The sequence below is a fragment of the Ambystoma mexicanum genome, chromosome 10 (genome assembly GCF_040938575.1).
Source record: "Ambystoma mexicanum isolate Mex_15411 chromosome 10, UKY_AmexF1_1, whole genome shotgun sequence".
Lineage (NCBI taxonomy): Eukaryota > Metazoa > Chordata > Amphibia > Caudata > Ambystomatidae > Ambystoma > Ambystoma mexicanum.
The window spans coordinates 191,147,490-191,168,077 of record NC_090932.1 but is presented as its reverse complement, the minus strand read 5'-3'; the positions used below and the strand labels follow the sequence as shown (position 1 = coordinate 191,168,077).

Here is a 20,588-nt window from a genome sequence, read left to right as displayed (position 1 = left end):
AAAACCGCTTGAAGGGGTCTTAGGGAGAATTCTCAAAATGTGGCAATTCCTCCCACCTTAGAGCCCTCCAGCTCTTTTGCTGTCTTAGGGACTTTGAACTTTTTAATTCTGTTTGTTTCTGTGTTTATTTTCTTTGGTTATAGAGCTTTAGACCACTCCATAGGCATCATCTTTTCGTGTGTTACACAGCACCCTCAGTGCAGTGACACAGGGAAACCTTTTCAGGCTTTCCCAAGGTTTAAATACCTTCTCTGGGATAAAATACTGTTTCCCAGAGTAAATGAAGTGAAATTGACTTTACTAGCCTTTTTTAATTCCTAGACCCAGCACACCCTATCTTACAATCGAGTGCTGGAGGGGTTACTTAATATCCCCTGTGTCTAGATACTCATGTAGAAGTCAAATGCTAGCCTTTCCTCTTGAAATGGCTGGTGGCAGTGGTTTTACAATTAACTACCATGATTTTTCCCGACAGTGAACACTGGTAGCGTTAAAACACGGGAGCCATGTTTTTCAAGATGACGTCTGAGCCCCCTCTGTAAAAATGGGTCCCGGTCTTTTTTCGCCATTTCTTTTGTGGAAAGGTCCTTCTAGAGCTTTGCTCTGCGCACCAAACCAGGTTTGGTTCCTTTGTTCATTTACCTTTGGCGGGCTTCAGAAGTGAAGACTGCCTCTGGCGCCTGAGTGTCTGGGGTGGGCAGGAAGTGAGGGAGGTGCTGAAACTCCCTGTGCTTAGTCTCCTATCTGTGGTGATTGCCTGGCTGACTGTCCGGCAACAGCCACCCTGCTGGGTGATTGACACCTAGGCTGGAATGAATGGGAGAGAACTGACTAAAAAGCGAGCCTCTTGGCTTGGAAGGCAGAGTCGACCACTGGAACGAAAGAACCGAAGACTAGCTTGAAGAGGATGGCTGCTGCTACTCCTGGACTGTTGGTTTGCCCGGAGAAGCCCTGCTGCAGGTCCAAATCGCTAAGTTCATCTCGACAGAAGCCCTGCAAGGACAACTTCTCCCTTTGAGTTGGTGGGACCAATCAACTCAAAACTAAGCCACCTGGATACCATTCTTGGAGCTGGTTGTATTTTCCTCAAAGTGCTGCAGGAAACCGAATAACCAGGGAGAGGGACACAGCTTGTGTGCTTGACTACAGCTACCGGAATTGAAGATTTGCCAGCTTTTTGACCAGCCCCAGTGCAGTGCAGGAGTCACCCCGACACCCTCCCTCTTGTCACCACGACTGAGGCCCAGGAACAGCGAGATCTGCAGGAACTGCCAGGAACAGAGGTCACCAGCTGCATCTTTTTCTTCATTTGTAAAGGTACTGTCAAACCGCAAGAGTACTTGCCTCTCGCGGTGAAAGTGCTTGAAACTTTCCCAACTCGCAGGCCTAATCAGCTTGTGACCCAACATGATTCTTCGTTTTACAAACTATTTCTGAGAACTTTGGCAGAGACTTTTCCGTTTATCTACCAGAACTGCTTTATCCTATCCGTGACTTTAGCCCATTGGCTTTGGCCTACCCTATTGCATTGAATTGGCTTCTCTGGTGAACTCAAACTATTTGCACTGACTAAGAGTAACGGTAATATTCCTTTTATTGACCTATGCCTTTTTGCTCCTACCTCAAGTACTCTGAATGCCATTTTGGTCCTGAAATGCCTCAGACCCGTACAGTGTAAAGTACAGAACTCTGTAGTACAGACTTATAGCAAAGGTTGGTTTTGCTTACACCTGTTGTCCTAGTTGTTTGTAGTGGTTCCAAATGGTACTGCATACAAACTTTGCTTAACAAGGGGAAAGCCTTCGCCACTTTCACGACAGATGTATCTCTCACGGGGGATGGGGGGGGGGCCCTCACCTGCTTCAGCAGACAGCGCACCGCGTGTGGTCCCCAGAAGTAGCATCCAACCACATAAACTTGTTGGAGCTATTAGCTGTATTCAAAGCACTGAAAGCCTTTCAGACACAGCTACAGGGGAATAAAGTCCTGATCCTGACAGACTGCACCACGGCCATGTACTACCTGAACAAACAAGGGAGCACGCACTCTCCAGGGCTAGCCACGCTGTCACAGAACACTTGGAAATTGGCTCTCTAACACAGGATGTTCCTGTTGTCCTAACACATTTCAGGGAAACTCAGTCTTCTGGCGGATGTGCTCAGCAGAGACTTCCCACTGCCCGTAGAGCACGAATGGCGACTACACGAAGACCTAACGGTTTCGCGCAATGGGGCTTCCCAGAGATCGACTTGTTCGCAGCTCTGGAGAGCACGCTCAATGCCAAGATTACGCCTCCAGGTACCCCCAGAACCGATCCAAAGGGAACAGTCTCTGGGTTGCATGGTCAGGGAAATTTTGTTTCTGCTTTCCCCCCACCCCCCCCCCCCCCCACCCCCCCCGACTCCCCTACTCAACAAGATTGTGCACAAGATGCACCAGGAACCTGTCACCATGATATTAGTGGCCCCCGTGTGGCCCCGCCAGACATGGTTCTCATCTGATGGAGATGTCCCGATCTCCTCCAATGAAGCTGCCTTGCCTGTCCAACATGTTCTCTCAGGACAAGAGAGAAACACTTCGCCCATGCCAGCAAACCCTGAATTTAGTGGCCTGGCTCTTGAGATCATAGAGTTCAGGCACTTAAACAACTCTGAGATGCATGGACATGCTTATCTTATGGAGGCGAGGAAACCTAACACCCGATATTGCTACTCCAGTGAATTGAAACACTTTATCTGGTGCAACTCCAAGGGCATCAATCCCATTGACTACTCTCCTACACACATTGTGGTGTTGACTCATTTACTCGACTCTGGACTGGTTTTTAATTCCCTGAATGGTCATCTAGCTGCCCTCTCAGCCTACACCACGTCGCAACAAAAGGGGTTGTGGTGGAAGGTACCAGTTATTAAGGCTTTGATGGAAGGGTTTAAAAGAATTCCATTTTTAACCCGGCTCCCAGATGGGACCTGAATGGGGTATTGACTAGATTTATGGGTGCTCCCTTTGAGCCTATGCATAAAGCAAGTCTCAACGATCTTACATACAAAGCAGCCTTCCTAGTGGTTATCACTTCTATAGTGAACTACAGGCCCTTTCAGTCCTAGACACTTTGGTTAATCCATAGAGCTAAGGTGGTTCTAAGCACTCACCCTCGATTTGCGCCTACATTTAGGGCTGGCCATAATTCACAAGGAACTCCTGGATATCAAACTGGAAGACCCACTAAACATCGATTAAATGCAAATCCCTAATCATACGTCTAGCAACAAGCCCCAAAACAAACCTGAAATTCATACAAATATATAGCCCACCAACCTACAAGGCAACCTTCGTAGACTTTCTCAGAAGCAATCACCGTCCTAGCCATTAAACACAATCACCTGATAGTCCTCGAAGACTTCAACATCTGGTTCGAAGAAGAAACCACGACCATACAAAAATAGCTAACGAGCCAACTAGCAGCAATGAAGCTACAACAACTAGTCAAAGGAACAACCCTCTCGGCAGGGCATACTCTTGACGCAATCTTCGCGAACAAACTACTCCTTACCATGGCACCCCCAATTCAAATACCCTGGAGTGACCACCTCATCATCCCCTTCTTAATCAATATGACCACCCCCAACAGTCAACCGGACAAAACAACGAACACCATGAAAAGAAATTGGAGAACCATCAAAAACTCCAACCTGAAGGAACTCCTGGAGCTAAGTAAACCACACCCAACATTCATGGAAGAAGATGACCTGGACAAAAAGTTAACCCTGCTGCATTCCTGGATTATAACTACCAGAGACATCGCCAAATAAAAACCCTTCGCTTCTTCTAATAAACGGTCATTGGCAAAATGGTTCTCCCCACTACTTAGCACCGTGAAAAGGAAAAACCGAAGACTAGAACTTGATTGGAGAAAACAAAACGATGCAGCAAACAAACTAAAATTCCTACAACACAACCGGACATACAAAAATCAGAGGGAAACACCACGACAACTGAATCTTTGAAGCACCAAACTCCCAAAAAGCTCTTCAAAATCATAAACAAAATCAAAAACCCTCCGGGATGTAACACACCAACATCCAACAAACCATACAAAGCAGACCGCCTGATCTGACCACAACCCCCACCTACACCCAGGTGGCGCACCCAAACAAACTACGAAGCTTTCCAGAAATATCAGTGGAGACATTCGTCAAACTGGTGAATGAAAGCAATAACTCGGGGTCCGCCGAAGACCCCTGCCCACCAGACATATACAAATGGATTCTTAAACAAGGAACGCCCATGGAATATCACAGGAACGTCCTCAACCATTCCATCGCAACTGGGAAAGTGCCACAAGCCTTTGAAACTGCATACATCAGGCCACTATTCAAAGATACAGCGGGAAACGCAGAGGACCTCCAACTACAGACCCATCTCCAACATCCCGTATCCAGCAAAGCTACTCAAAACGTGCATATACAAAACAAGCCAAGAGTTTATATAGGAGCACGGCCTACTAGACCAGGCACAAGTTGGATTCAGAACACTGAGGAACGGAATCAGCTCTACTCTCTATATGGGATGATCTAAAAATCAATGCAGGCTCGGACAACAGCACTGCCTTGATACGCCTAGACCTATCAGCAGCAGTCGACCATGACGCCCTCACAACGAGATTAAGACTTGGAACAACAGACAATGCCCTACTATGGATCAAATCTTTCCTAACAAAACGGAAACTGTATGGATGAAACCCTTCAAATCCAGCTTGAGAGATTCCACCTGTGGAGTACCACAAGAATCATCCTTCTCCCCGTTACTATTCAGCATCTACCTTTATCTATCAATCATCAAAATCCACGGCCTCACCTGCTACAACTACGCTGATACACAAATCTTCAAAATACAAGACAACCCGAAAGAAACTCAACGCTAGAAAACTGCCTCTGCAATGTATTCTTCTAGATGAACTCCAACTCCCTCAAAATCAACCCAGGCAAAACTGAAATAAGGATTGTCGCAAAAAATAGAGGAGAAAACCAAAGACCAGCCACAGGGGCGCGCACACAACTAAAACATCAATGAACGTAGAGCGACCTAATACACATTGATCAATCAATGGGAAAGCCAAGACAAATATCCCACGACATACTAAACGGTCAAACAGGAGACAGCCGCAATACGACCAAAGACAGTAAACCTAGCAAGACAAAGACAAACACTAGGACGAAACATCAAGAGAATCATGACCTTAACTATTACCATCCCCACAGCCTAAGGACAAAATATGGAGGGAAAGGAAGCACTGCGCCGCGAGTCCCAACCCAGTGGGTGAGAAACAGAATGTTTCATCACTTCACATTGCCCACCAATACAGAGCAGTAAGCACAATGCCCACCACACAAATACTACAACTTAACAATATCCCCAAGGATGTTCACCCCATGGAAACCAAAGAACCAGTCAGGACCGAAGGATACGAACATATGAATACACAGGCTCACCAAGACGAATCCACTAGGACAACGCATCACCACGACCCCGAACCATCCAAAGCCTTTACCGACCAGGGTCACACTAGTTCACCTGAGAATAGATATCACCCACCCAGTCCCACACCTGAAGATTATGTTCAGACGCACATACCAATCCAAACAATACTCTATATGGTAGAGCTGGATTAGCGCAGCACCACCAAAGCGAGTCGGCCAACGAGGAACCAGCAACAACCCAACCCACAGGTATACAACTGTAACTGAACCACAAGTACCTGATTCAGGATATAGACCCCACTAACCCAACCCTCAATCTTCTGCATACTTAAACGCGCACAAAGCCACACAACCATTTCTCTCCCAGCCATCCAAATGCACTTTACCACACCGCATCAACAACACATAAACCTCACCCACAGCACTCGAGTCCTCACCGGATCCGATGCTAGCACCAAAGCCCAGCAGTCGGTGTATACCGAGCTGAAGCTGCTAACAGCACACCACTTCTCCCACTCTCCTTCTCCCCTCCTCCCGACTAACCCTACCCGTCCTTGTTTACAGATCCGCCAGAGCGCCTGGGGACCAATTTCGTTGGTGACGGTGCGCTATAAAAGTACCTTTAACATTTATTTCCAAGTTCCATGTGAACCAGTCAATAGAGTTGCCTACTTTGTTCCAGAACCCCACTAACTTGACCGAAAGAAGCCTGCACACATTGGATGTGCGCAGGGCACTCTTGTTTTACCTGGAAAGAACTAGACCACTGAGAAGGACAAATCAATTTTTCGTTTCAGTGGCAGCTGGTAGAGAAGGGGATCCTGTCTCTAAATCACGCATCTCAAGGCGGATTGTCAATTGCAACACACTGTTAGTCTTGCTGAAAGACTGCCCAGGGAGATCTACAGTGTCCAACATGCAACGCGGTTACAACATACTGGCGGCAATAGCGAAAGAATTACAAGGGGTTGCACTCACATTAGATAAGCAGAAGGCATTCGACACGGTCTAATGGACATTTGTTTAGAGTCCTACACAATTATGGGTTTGGTGATAACTTTATAAAATGGGTCAAGGTGCTGTACATGCATCCGCATGCTAGAATTGGTATCAATGGCGGCCACTCTGCAATTTTGGAATTGATGAGGGGCACTCGTCAAGGCTGCCCATTGTCTCCTTTTGTTTGCACTTGTCATAGAACCACTAGCGGACCTATTGAGAGCCAAATACAGCAAACTCGGATTGCAGCTGGCGGGTAGAGAAGAGATCATCACACTAAATTAAATGTTAAAGGAATTTGTACAGCACACCATCACCAACGGAGTTGGTCCCCAGGCGCTCTGGCGGATCTGCAAATGAGAAGGTGGGATGGGTTAGTAGGTGAAGCGGGAGTAGGATAATGAGAGGACTGGTGGTCTGTTGGCAGCTTCAACTCGGTATACACCGGGTGCTGAGCTTCAGTGCGAGTATCAGATCGATGTCAGTCCTCGTGTGCTGTTGCTCATGTGTTTTTGCTATATGCCAATGATATTCTGTTGTATCTAAAGAATCCCGTGCGCAACCTAGGCTAGGTTTTAGAGGCAGTTAAAACATTATGAGAATACTCCGGACTTAAATTGAATACCGCCAAATCGGAAATATTCCCTCTTACACAAGCAACTGTCCGACCACCCAAACTTCACATATTAGTCTGGAGACCCATTCACATGAAATATTTAGGGGTACACGTCGCTGGAGCGGCACAACTATCCCGTGCCGTGAACTACGAAATGTTAGCAGATGCCTTCTGTTAAAATGGAAAGTTGGAGATCCCTACCAACATCAATGATAGGCAAGCTTGCACTCGTCAAAATGATAATCCTCCCAAATCTGTTTCCTGTTCAGTACTGACCCGGTATGGCAGGGGAGATCATTCTTTTCGGAAATTTAGAGTGCATGCATTTCACTGGTGTGGAACGGACAATCGAGAATTAGTTGGCGGGTGATCTCCGATCAACACACTCAGGGGGACTAGCTGCACCTGACTTTGAACTCTACTTGGCAGCGCAGGCCCACTACGTGTCACAATGGGCTTCGGCTTACCTCAATTCACAACAACCGGCAAGCACCACACAGCCCCAAGAACCGATTAAACTCCTTCACAAAATTGCTGCTACACGTCCCAAACATTACCATACCACAGACCCGACTCTGGTGACATGCACTGCATGGGCCAAGTTTGCGGAGACACATGGAGCAGAAACTCTGTACAATCCGAATATGCCATTGTGGGGCGCCCATTATATTCCACCTGCATTAGACACAGATTGCCGCGCACTGGGGCACCAAAGGTATCAATCAAGTTGGAGACCTCTTCCCATAGCAAGGAATTTATAACATGGGAAACGATTAAGGAGCTAATGGGAAACACATCAAGACAAAATGTACTACTTATGTATGAGAGCTGCCATTGCCAAGGTGTGGAAAGCATTTCTGGCAGAACCAGTGATCCACCTAGGTATGGGTTACATGTTCACCGCAGGGACGACGAAGATGTCCGCTTCAAACTCATACTGGCGACTCTAACGCCAATACTCCATAGAGCCAAGGAGATGTGGGAATCAGACCTAGGATACCAATCACCAGTAAGCAATGGACACACATCTGTGGACTGACAAAATACATATCCTGCAACATGTTATAAGCTGATACACTATAAAATTATACATAGGTTACACTCCAGCTAAACTAAGACGCATATACCGGACAGCAGACGGTACATGCTCCAGATGCGGGAGTGAAGAAGCGGACACTTTACACATGTTCTGGTCATGCACACTTAACCGAATATTGGGCAGACATATGTGATGTATTGGATGCCATGGCAGACCACAACCTATTGAAAGGACCTCAACGGTGTGTCTTCTAGGTGCTACTGGGAGAATGAACCCCGCGTGGCGTAAGCTACTAAGTCTGGTCCGATTATTGGCAAAAAGGGCTATACTTATGAGGTGGAAAAACGGGAACCCACCTACTAAAAGTGACTGGGATAAGGATATGCTTTGGGCGAACGATAACGAGGAAATGTATATTGAATTGATGCATGTCCTACTCAACTTTTGGGACAGATGCAAACTGTATCTTGCAAACAGTGTTGACGATGTTGAAAATCTAGAAATGACTCTGAAGATGTAATAATGCTACAGAAGATGTATAATGTCGGTAATGTTGTTAATGTTATGTACCTGTGCCAGTTAAAATATATATTTTTTAAAAATGCCCTTCAAGCCTAGAGCACATTCTACTTGAGGCACTGGGGCTTCCATAGCATTCATTGCAAATGTTCCCCCAGAGTCCATTTGTAAAGCGACTACCTGGAGTTCTGTGCACACCTTTACAAAACATTATTGCATAGACACTCTTTCTAGGTCTGATTCTCAGGTGGGACAAGTAGTACTAAGTCATCTTTCACTACTGTTCCTTCTCGCCTACCCACCTCTGGGTGCTGCTAGCTAGTCTATGCACAGCATGTTATTCTAAGCAGATTAACAAGCATCAGAAGACATGCTTTGCTCACCGTAATAGCATTTCTGATTGTATCTGCTTGGATTCACATGTGCCCACCCTTCCTCCCCGCTTGGCTGGAAGGAAAATGGACGTCTTACTGCTTTCTCTTTTATGTACTCACTCACGATAGTCATTAGGCTCCCTCATGGCAGAAAAAAATACAATCGGAGGGACCTTGACGCGTGAGGGCTTTTGGGTACACTACACGTCACGTTAGGGATAGTGTTACACGCACGCCCATGTCGACGTCCCCCTTCGATCCTCGCGAGACGAGATGCAATACTCTGCGATTACCACTGGATGTCGGACTATATGCACATCATGTGAATCTAAGCAGATGCTGTTAGGAAAGATGTTATATTTGAATGTTATTTTCCCTCCATGTCAACCCCCAAACTTTTTGCTGCTGTTTTACACCCTGATCTAAACTTTGTCAGAGAAGCGCAGCCCTCGCCGCACTCCTGGGCTTTCGCTCAATTCTTATGGGGGAAACTGACATGCCCTTAAGACAGTCAGTACTGGGAGACTTAGTTTCCCTTAGTCCTTTCCTCATGTTGCAGCTTTTGTGCAACATGTAACAAGAGTGCAATGTAACTTACTTTACCGCACTCTTGGGTCTCTAGTCATTCCAAAGGCCCTAGAAACTCTCGCTGGACTGATTATGAACTGTGCAGGTGTGTCACGGACGGGACTGGTGGCAGCTATCGTTTATCATGTTTTGAACCCTTTTTTGCCATGTTATCCACGCATACCGCGTTTGGCACGAATAGGTGGCCTGGCTCCAAAATGGCCATGCCACACGGTTCTTTGTCCTGTCCTTTGGCCATCTTGCCCCTTCACCTTCCCCAGGTCGAGTAGACACGGGTCAGTCCTTATTTTGTCATGCACTTTCCAGCGAAACTCAAAGCTTTCGCGGGCTTCTGCATGCCTTGTGTGTGTGTGCCTCCAGGATGTGGGCTGGTATGTCCGTTCCCAATACACATCCTGGGTGCCAGAGAGTCTGGGGTACCCTTAATGCCTGGGACCACCGTGGTCCGTGATTGGTCCACGTATGGAGTGAGTGTTTGTGAGCAGATCTCCCATTGGGTCCTCTCCGTTTTAGCGCGAAGGGAACTTTGGATAAGAGGTCAAACACCACTACCAGGTCGATCTGAGTTCACACCGAACAAGGGATAAGGAGCCAAGTATCCTGCAACAAGAAGCCGAGTCAAGGAACCACTGGTGACCCGCTGGAAGGTTTGGCACCTTGAGCCCGCTGTCGTCCTGCGAGACCCCCCTGCCTCTGATCGTCCTAGAAGGTCTGCAAAGGCACTTCGACCCATTGGAATAGTGGGACCAACTATTCTCTGCACCTTCATCAAACCCTGCAAGTAAGACTCTTCGGAAGTGTCTCTGGGCCAACCAGTGGGCCGACAAGTTTACGCAGGACGTTTTGCTCTGTCACCGCTGCTGTTTCGGGGAAGCCCTCGAAACTTGGCCTACTGTTAACTCTGTGTCCATGGCACCCTCACACCGAATTTCGTACACTTGACATTCCCAGGTCTGAAGTGAGACGTGTACGCCCGGACCAGAATAACTGCGGTGGTTGTGTTGCCCTGCTGTGGTAACGACCTGTGCACGTTCGCTGCATTTCTGAGCCCCTCGATCCTGCTACTGCGGAATCTACACGGTGTCGAGATGTCCTGTTTATCGCATCCGAACCTGCCAACAACGTGAACTGAACTGGCAAAGTCGGTCTGCCTGCGTCGGGGACCAGTGAGTAGTCCATACCCCAACCAGTGGCCTCTCGCGCAGGAGCCAATTTCTTTTCTACCTCTGTTGCGAAATAGCGACTCTATCCCACACTCTCACCCTGCCTCTGCCCACAAGTGGAGGGCTTGCTTGAGTAGTGGGGACTTGTTCTTCATCGCTTCATTCTCCTTCCTGAACTGCCTGAGACCCTCAAAGACCCTATTTTGTCCATTGGCACAAGCGCGTGCATGTACTATTGAGCATAAGGCTCCTCTCTTCGTAGGACTTGGACTACCTCCTAGTTGTATTTCTGATGTTGAACTGGATCTAACAATTACTTGCACTGCCTGTTTTCCTCCCCATCTAGGTGATCTACATATTTCATGCTCTTGACTCCTTGGACCCCGCGGTCTTGTGTATATATATATATATTGTATTGATTGTGATGTGTTGGTTTACTTTAGTATTATTGTGTTTCTTTGCTATAGTCGATGTTACAAAGGCCTTATATTAAAAATAGACACAATTATTACAACACCTTTCTGGAGTAATTTGTAAGTGTCCTTGCTTTGTGTGCTCATTGAGGTCTTTCAGTCACCCCCACCCCTCTTGAGACTTTGTCTTGACCGCCGCCATCGCTACCCTGATTGGTCTGGCTTGTCCAGAGGTTACCCTGTTCCAAGAAACTAGGCTGGCCTTCTGAACCTCTGCCCCTCCAGGTCAGAGTTTAGAAATCCATCTTAACAGATGCAATCCTCAGAAATGCTATTACGATGAGTAATGCATGTCTTCTAGTAGTTTTGCTGGGTAGGGAATGTTTGAAATCAGTCTGTAATTGGAGAGGTCCTCCATGTTGCCACTTGTGTTTTTTTAAAAGTGGTTTGATATAAGCTGATTTAAAGGATCGTGGTACAGTGCCTGTTGTGTGTGAAAGATTTAGGAGGTTTCTGTAGTATTCCGATGGCGTTTCTTGTGCAAGGATTGATTTGTAGATGTCGGGGGGGGGGGGGGGGGGGGGCAGGGAACCATGGGTAATCCCGCTTTCTTGCTGTGTTTTACCAACTCTGCAAATTGGGAGTTTGTGCTCATAATCTTACAAATGAAGATGTGTAATAACTTTTTCTTGTTTAGTCAGTGGAAATTTAAGAATGTAATTAGCCATGCAATCATCTATGTAGTGGCTGGTAGTCACACGCACATGATTTACCACAAGTATGTCTAACTAGTTGTATTCATCCCAGTTACAGGAAATCTTGGTCTCTTGAGCATGGGGACGAGTGATGAAGAAAAGCAGATGTCTGCTGCCCCCCAGGGGGACCTTGTTCCCTACAACGGTAAAGTTGTTAACATTCGTAATATGCTGGAGAAGATGGAGCAGTCTGAAAGTGGTCGCCTACAACTAGAGAACAAGATCCACTCACTGGAATGTAAAATTGGTGAGCATAGAATTGGAAATCTAGGGTTACTGTTGAGAATGCTACTTGGTATGTGTCCCACTCCCCTATTGCAGAACTTCACATGCACCTCCTTTCTAGCTATCGTTTTTTCGTTTTCTTGTGTTCTTGGTGACTGCAATACTAATCCTTTCAACTCTGCTCTTAGTGGATTCCCAGGTCCGTTTTACGTCTGTAGAGTCGGAGAATAAGACCCTTACCACGGAGATGCAAGTGCTGCAGAAGCGATTGGCTGAGATGGAGCAACAGCTAAAATCCGCTGAGAAGCAAAAATATGTCATTCAAAGGCAGCTGCAGGAGAACAACAGGCGTTTGAACCCCCTGCATGTGGAACTTCAGAAGATCATAGAGAAGGTAAATGATGTGTACTTGTGAAGAACAGCTTCTCACTGTGATATCAGCAGAGGCATAAGTGTAGGGGGGGGGGTGTGAAGATGAGCAAGTACAATCTACGGGGGGGATGTCTTTGATATAGAAGCAACATTTGGAAATGGTATGGCATTAAAGGGCAGCGGGTATCCGCTTTACAGGAATCTTGTAATTAAAGCACATATTAAGGGGCGGGACTCTGTTTTCTTTAAGCTGCATCTGGCTTTCTTAATCACAATCTGGGGGACCTTGACGTGAGAAGGATTTTGGGAATACTACACATCACGTTGGGGGATAGTATTAGCCACGCCCATGTCGACTTCCCTTTTCGATCTTCCAAAAAAAAAAATGTAATACTCTGCGATTAACACTAGATGTCGGACTATATGCACATCATGCGAATCTATGCAGATACAAGCACCAGAAATACGATTCTCCAGCATTGGATCTTTCCATGGATTCAAATGCTGTGAATATTCCCCATAGTCAGGTTGGGAATGCCTGGTTACCTTGACTTAGTAATTTTCCTATGGAAAAACCTTGACCCCTTGAATGTCCCATCAATGTCGTGGGTACTTTTGGTCCCCACCAATAGGACGTTGAGTGTATAGCTCCTCCGCAGCAGCTTGCCCTTGGATTTCAACCGTCTTACGAGCTTTTGGGATTCCTTGTGTTCGTCTCTCAGTGAAAATTACGTTCAGAAAATTAATATTTCTTCAACTTCCTCCATCCGGAGCAACAAACGTCTACGTACACTGTTCCATTTACAACCATGGAGACCTCAGGGACCAAAAGTCCTTATTTAGGCCTTGTGACACTTGTGGCCTAAAAGATGTGTATGAGGGCGATAGACATACGGAATGTCTACTGTCTCTACCCCAACCATTCCGTGGACGAATGCGGACATCTGCCGGGGTGTTAGGCAAATTTTGTATGCAGTACCCTCTGGGACCACTACACACAACTGACTACAGGTATAGGAAACCCCACCTTTGGTATAAGCTTGTACTACAGTTTTGATTGCGTGTTGAGCAGCCAGGCTTATCTCAAGAGGGGAAAATGTGAGCTGTAGTGGAGTTACAAAGATTCAGTTACAGGTATTCAAATAAACTTACACTCAAGGTTTCTTGCATAAACAATTATTAAATGTATCAGTCAGTTATGAAGCCTTCAGAATGGTGCAATAGAATAGTAACACACAAATATACTTCAATACTGTACACTCTGAGTTTCTAAATCAGTAAAGACCCTTTCGAGGGGATTGGGTCCTCCGACGTATTCCATATCTATAACAGTAATCACCACAGCGTCCTGCGTCAATGACATAGATACGCTGCCCTCAAGGACCTCCTCCGACGTCACTGGATGTTATAAGTAGGACGCACAACGCCCGTAGCCTCAGTTCCGTTTTTCCGCGAACATGTTCGCTTCGGAGATCTCGGCGCGCCTGGGCTCTTTGAAGTTTATTTATCGGTTCTTCGAACCTGTTTGTTTGTGAAGTTATCCTTCGTGATGTCGACCTCGTCTTCCACCCCGTGTCCGGGCATTAAGAAGTGCGGGGACTGTGGGTCCAAGATGTCGGTGACGGACTTGCACGACACCTGCCTCTGGTGCCTCGGGGAGGCCATGACACGGGTGATTGTGTCGACTGCCAGTCGCTTACGTCCAAAGCCTTGCGGGAGCACAAGAAGAAACTGTCGGTAGGTAAGGTGTCCAAGCCACGGAAGGCGAGGTCTGCGGGGCTTTCGACGGACGATTCGAGGGGCGACTCCATCGTCGTCGAAGTCCAGTGGGTCGGTCCCGGCACTCCTCTGCCTCTTCGAGGCACTCCCGGAAGCGCCGTCATCAGGCGCCTTCCCCGTCCTTATCCGAGGACTCCGCCCATCGGCGGGTCACTTATCGCACCAAGCACAAGCATGCGACGCCGGAGGAATGTGCTTCCTTCGGTAAGAAAATGCTAGCGATTCTTGAATCGCAGGGCACTGGTCCGTCTGTGCCTCCGAGTGGGGTCGGTCGTGAGACACCGCTCGTATGCCTTCGGGCTCGGGCGGTCGGCACGATTCACGGGAAAGGTCCCGCTCGGACAAGGGGAATCATTCTCGTCATGCCCGTTCCAGGTCCCGGTCCTCGACGCGATTGATACCGTGTGCACCTGTGATGTCTTCGAGGAAGACATTGACGCCTGTGGCGCCGAGGTCGTCGACTGACTCTTTCGAGGCTCGAGGCTGTCGAGGGACATGCTCGGGGCTCCGACCTCGAGGCCTGTGTCTATGCTGTCGGTGCCTTTCGAGGCTGTTTTGACAGTGGTACCCCGGGGCACGGTGGAACCCCCCTAGAAAGGCTCTGGCCAAGGTAAAGCATGGCTTTGTTCCCCATTCTTTGCCCTCTTAAAGCCATCTTGAGTACATTTCAGAGGTGGATGAGGGCTCTGATGATGGCATGGTTCCTGATACGGTTCCAGATGAGATTCTCTCGGGCCATAGCCAAATTGAGGACCTGCGTCAGTCCCTGCACGACGCCAGTGGTCTGGACACCTCTCCGGAGGTGGAGTTTTGTAGACCTGAGCCTGGCACTCATGCCGACTCCTCGTACCGGCGCCTTATGTCTAGGGTTACCGAGTACTTGGGGTGGTCTGTTCCCCCAGGGGATTTTCTTCAGGATGACCTTACGGATATCCTCGACCAAGGTCCACCAACTGATCCGGTACTGCCCTTCCATATGGCTCTACAGAGGAGAGTGGTGGCAGCTTGGACTGCTCCGGAGAGTTTCCCGGCAGTGGGCAAGTATTTGCCGCGAAAATACCACCCAGCCAGTAGCGACCCCTGCTACTTGACCAAGCGCCCCACTCCGGAGAGTTTGGTGGTTCAGGCAGCTACAGCCCCAGCAAAGCAGGCGTTGTATCCTACCATCCCTCCTGATGGGGACGACAAGGGTTTTGATGGTTGGGCGAAGAAAGTGTTTTCTTCAGGAGGTATGGCGCTTCAGGCGGCCAACTCCGTATGTGCCTTGTCTCGTTTCACGCACACTCTGTGGAACTGTTTCCTTAGCGGCTGAACATATTCCCGAAGGGGACGAACGGGATGGTTTCCTTTTTATGGTCCAGGATGGCAAGGATGCCATGTGTGAGGCCGTTGAGTCTGGTTTGGACATGGCAGATTGCGTCAGCCGGTCCATGGCGGCGAGCACCGTAATACGCAGGTTTGCGTGGTTGAAGTCGGGGTTTGCTCCTGATGTGCAGGCCCGGCTCCTCAACATGCCCTTTGACGGTGAACATCTTTTTGGCAGCAAGGCTGACGAGCGCCTTGAGAGGTTGCAGACCTCCAAAGCTGCAGCGAAGTCGTTGGGTGCTGCAGTTCGACAACCTCCGCCTTTTCGTCCTAGGGGACAGCAATGGAGGGGAGGTTCCTTTCGTTATTACTCATCCTTTGGTAAAGCGAGAGGAGCTGCCAGAAGTGGAAAACAAGGTACTCGAGACGCCAAGGCCGCTTGGGCAGTTGCCTCTTTGCCCTCAGGCAACGCCGCAGCCGCTCAGTCATGAGGCCATGTCCCATGGTTCGCCGGTTGGGGGAAGGCTGGCGCTGCATCTTGTAGAGTGGCGTGCCATTACTTCAGATGTGTGGGTTCTGGAGATCATAGCCCACGGCTACTGTCTTCCTTTCCGGCAGAGGCCTCACGACAATCCACCAGGGAATCTCTTTGAAGAGTCCAGATCTGCTTCTTGCGCAGGAAATTCAATTCCTGCTGGAGAAAGGCGCCATAGAACTGGTGCCTGTAGCGGAGAGGAACAAGGGATGGTATTCCCCTTATTTTTTGATTTCCAAGAAAGACCGGGGATTGAGACCCATCATGGACTTGCGCGGTTTGTACAAACTCCTCAGGAAGGACAAGTTCAAAATGGTTACTCTCAAGTCCTCCAGGCACTTCAACTTCAGGACTGGTTGGTGTCTCTCGACCTCAAGGACGCTTATATTCCTGTGCCGATCCATCCAAAGCGCAAGTACCTGAGATTTGCGGTTGGCGACTCGCACTTTCAGTTTCGGGTCCTGCCGTTCGGATTGATCTCCGCCCGAGGGTCTTCACCAAGCTCATGGTAGTGGTGGCAGCGCATCTCAGGAAAGGGGGATTCACTTCTACCCTTACCTGGAAGATTGGTTGATCAGGGCGCGCTCTCCCGAGCAAGTCCTGGATCATCTGTCCGTGACCTGCCACTCCCTCCACAAGCTGGGCTTCTCCCTCAACTTGAAGTCCCATTTGACGCCAACTCGGAGGCTCCAGTAAATCGGAGCAGTGCTCGACACATCCCTGGGGCTGTTTTCCCTCCCCAGGTGAGGGCTCATCATATTCAGCAGATGGTGCACAGGTTTCAGCTTGCCCAGAGTCTCCCAGCGTTCGAGTTCTTGAGGTTGCTCGGCCTCATGGCATCCTGCATTCTATTGGTGCAGGAGGCCAGGCTGCGGATGAGATATCTGCAGTGGGCTCTCGATACAGTGGTCGCAGTCCTCCGGCAGGATGTCGGATCCCGTTCAGGTGCTGCCCTTGGTAGCCCAGGATCTTCTGTGGTGGGCCGACAAAGGCAATCTGATGATGGGTGCACCATTTTGGGTACCCTGGCCGGAGGTGACGATCGTGACGGACGCATCCCTCACGGGATAGGGATCTTATGCCGATGAGTTGACAGCAGTCGTTGGTCTCCGTCGGAGTCCAGACTCCACATCAATCTTTTAGAGCTGAGGGCCGTCAGGCTAGCCCTGAAGACTTTTCTGCTGTCTGTGCGGGTGGGTGGGGGGGGGAGAATGTCCTAATTATGACAGACAATACAGTGGCCATGCACTACCTAAACAAAAAAAGGGGGGACAGGGTCACTCCCATGCAGAGGCGATACAGCTCTGGTTCTGGGCCGTCCAGCAGGAAATTTCGATCGCGGCAGTTCATCTGGCCGGCGACAAACGCGGCGGCGGACACTCTGAGCAGGCAGAGCACGGTCTCTCACGAGTGGGAGCTGGCTCAGGAAGTTCTCTTGGAGATCTTTTCCCTTTGGGGGACCCCACAAGTGGATCTGTTCGCCACCAATGTCAACCGGAAGTGCAAAAGATTCTGCTTGCGGGAATTTCCTCTAAGAGGAGCCTTAGGGGACGCGTTTGTAGTGGAGTGGTCCTGGCCATTGCTGTACGCGTTTCTTCCAGTCCCCGTCATTCCGCAAGTGTTGCAGGGGTTCCAGATTTTCGGTTCCCGAATGATCCTCATTGCTCCGGCATGAGCCAGGAGAGTGTTGTACCCGGACCTTCTCAACATGTCCATCTGCCCTCCAGAGTCTTCCCTATCAAGACAATCTGCTCTCACGGGAGGGGGGTCGGGTTCTCCATCCAGAGGTCCAGTCTCTCCATCTTCATGCTTGGTATCTGAAAGGTTGAGGTACAAGGATTGGGACCTCCCTGAAGACGTGATGGAGGTGTTGCTTTCGGCCAGAAGGCCAGCAACAAAATCTGTGACAAGCTGTGACTAAGCAGACTTTATCTCGCTGGATTATTCTGGCTATTTCTGAGTGTTACCGCTTGGCGGGTAAAGACCCACCGGTCGGCTTGCGGGCCCATTCTACCAGGGGTATGGCTGCCTCTACTGCCCTACAGAGGGGTGTTCCTATTCGTAACATCTGTGATGCAGCCACCTGGGCTTCGGTCCATACTTTTGTACGTCACTACTCCCTCGATTCCATCCTTGGGCAGGATCTGGCCTTTGGCAAGGCGATCCTTTGCTCTGCAATTTGATTGGGCATTCTAAATTTCTTTTCTAAATTCTTTTCCCACCTCCTTGCATTGGTACTGCATTGGGAGTCTGTCATAGATATGGAATACGTCGGAGGACCAATCCCATCGAAGAACAAGTTACTCTTACCTGGTAACATTCTTTCGATGGGATGGTCCGACAACGTATTCCATATCGCTCCCTCCTTGCCTTCTGCAGAATTTCTTATGCGATTGCAGCTTAAGTTTCCGCAAGGCTTTGTGTGGTCAGACTGGCAGAAGACTGGTGCCACACGTTCTGGGGAAAAAAACTACAACTGAGGCTACGGGCGTCGTGCGTCCTACTTATAAAATCCAGTGACGTCGGCCGTCGGAGGAGGTCCTTGAGGGCGGCGTATCGACGCAGGACGCAGATGCCGAAAGATTTTCCGAAGCAGTACAGCTGTGGTGATTACTGTCATAGATATGGAATACGTCATCGGACCATCCCATCGAAAGAACTTTAACAGGTAAGAGAGTAACTTGTTCTTTGGGCTGGCCCACGGACACAACCTACACCCACGGGTGACTTTAATAACTAGGGTGCTGGGGACATTAATATTTTACTGTTGGTATTTAGAATACTCTTAAGTTGGTGAAGGGCAAAGGTTATTAGAACAAGCGACCACAAATATTCTTAAGCAGGCAAGTATTTAGATTTTCCTAGAAGTCATTCAGTTCAATAGGCTAAGCCAAAGTCAATGGGCAAAAGTCTTGTATAGGATGCAGCACTTCTGCTAAATGTCTTTACACAAGTTCTGAGGAGTCTTTGATGAAAAGAAGAATCAAATGTAGGGCCACAAGCTGATTAGGCTTGTGAGTTGCAGAAGTGGCAAGCACTCTACAGTAAGAGGTAAGTTCTCTCATACTTTTTACAGTACCTTAGAAATGAAGAAAAAGATGCAGCTGATGACCTATGTTCCTGTGCAGCTCTGCAAATCTCACTGTTCCTGGGCCTCAGTCATGGGGACAAGAGGCAGGACGTCCGGGAACTCCTGCAATACAGCTCCTACTGATGAAGCTAAACAACGCATCTAGCGGCGGGCACGGACTTCCAGACCCCAGCACATCAGGAGACTGACAACGGACGCCTCCCTGGAGGGATGGGGCGCGCACACTGGAGATCTCCACGCAAGAGGCCTTTGGCTCCCAGGGGAGAAGTCGTTGCACATGAACGTCCAGGAGCTTCGGGCCGTGTTTTGGGCCCTAAAATCATTCCTTCCGTCCCTCAAGGGCAAGGTGGTGTGGGTTTTCACTGACCACACCACCCGAATGTTCTACATTCGGAAGCAGGGGGGCACCAGATCCCGGCTCTCCAAGGAAGCACAGAGGATGTTCCTGGTACCCTTTCATCTGGCAGGAGTCGAGAACAATGTTGCTGACTCGCTCAGCAGGGAGATGTGCTCTTGCCACGAGTGGAAGCTGCGGCAGGATCAGGTGGATCTACTGTTTCAACGATGGGGCAATCCCCAGATTGATCTGTTTGCGACGGCGACACACACCAAGTGCCGGAGATTCGCCAGCAGGTTTCCCCAGCCGGGGAGCATGGGGGATGCTTTCTCCTTCCCCTGGGACGGCCTGTTCCTTTATGCGTTTCCCCCGTTGCTTCTGCGACTCATCAGTCAACTCAGACGGTCCTGGTGCAGGATGATCCTCGTCGCACCAGCGTGGCTGAGGCAGATATGGTACCCAGACCTTCCGGACATGTCCCCCTCCGGTCAAGCTTCCGGCGGAAGCAGATTTTTTTGCCAGGAAAGGAGGCGCGATTCTGCACCAAGACCCAGGGTCGCTTAACTTGCAGGCCTGGCTCCTGCAGTGCTAGAGTTTGCAGTCTGTCGGGAGATCGTATCCACCAAGGAGGTGCTTGCCAAGGCCAGGGCTTCGTCTATGCTGAAATGCTACGGCCATAAGTGGAAGAGGTTCTCTGTATGATGATGTGCATAGAAACTCGTCCCTTTACGGATTACGGCCCCACAGGTGCTACCGTATTTGCTATCGCTGGCCAAGGCAGAGTTGGCCCATGCTTCTATCAAGGTTCATCTGACAGCTATCTCCTGCTACACCAGAACTCCAGGTCGGTCATCGTTGTGGTCACACTGCCTGGTCAAGGAATGCATTAAAGGACTTTTCCGTTTGTTCGCGCCGTTGAAGGCTCCGGCCCCGGCGTGGGAGCTCAATGTGGTTTTGACTAGGCTCATGGGTCCCCCATTCATACCTATGCATTTGGC

The 20,588-nt window shown here is 49.1% G+C and overlaps 1 protein-coding gene across 4 annotated transcripts in view; it reads left to right on the top strand.

Moving 5' to 3' along the window:
• CCAR2 (cell cycle and apoptosis regulator 2) overlaps positions 1-20,588 on the top strand; it is a 456,719-nt gene that overhangs the window by 428,257 nt on the left and 7,874 nt on the right. For all 4 annotated transcript variants that reach the window (XM_069617701.1, XM_069617699.1, XM_069617698.1 and 1 more), the window contains 2 exons: positions 11,999-12,193; positions 12,360-12,565. In XM_069617701.1, the coding sequence (XP_069473802.1) occupies positions 11,999-12,193; positions 12,360-12,565 (401 nt within the window). The remainder of the gene's footprint in view (positions 1-11,998; positions 12,194-12,359; positions 12,566-20,588) is intronic.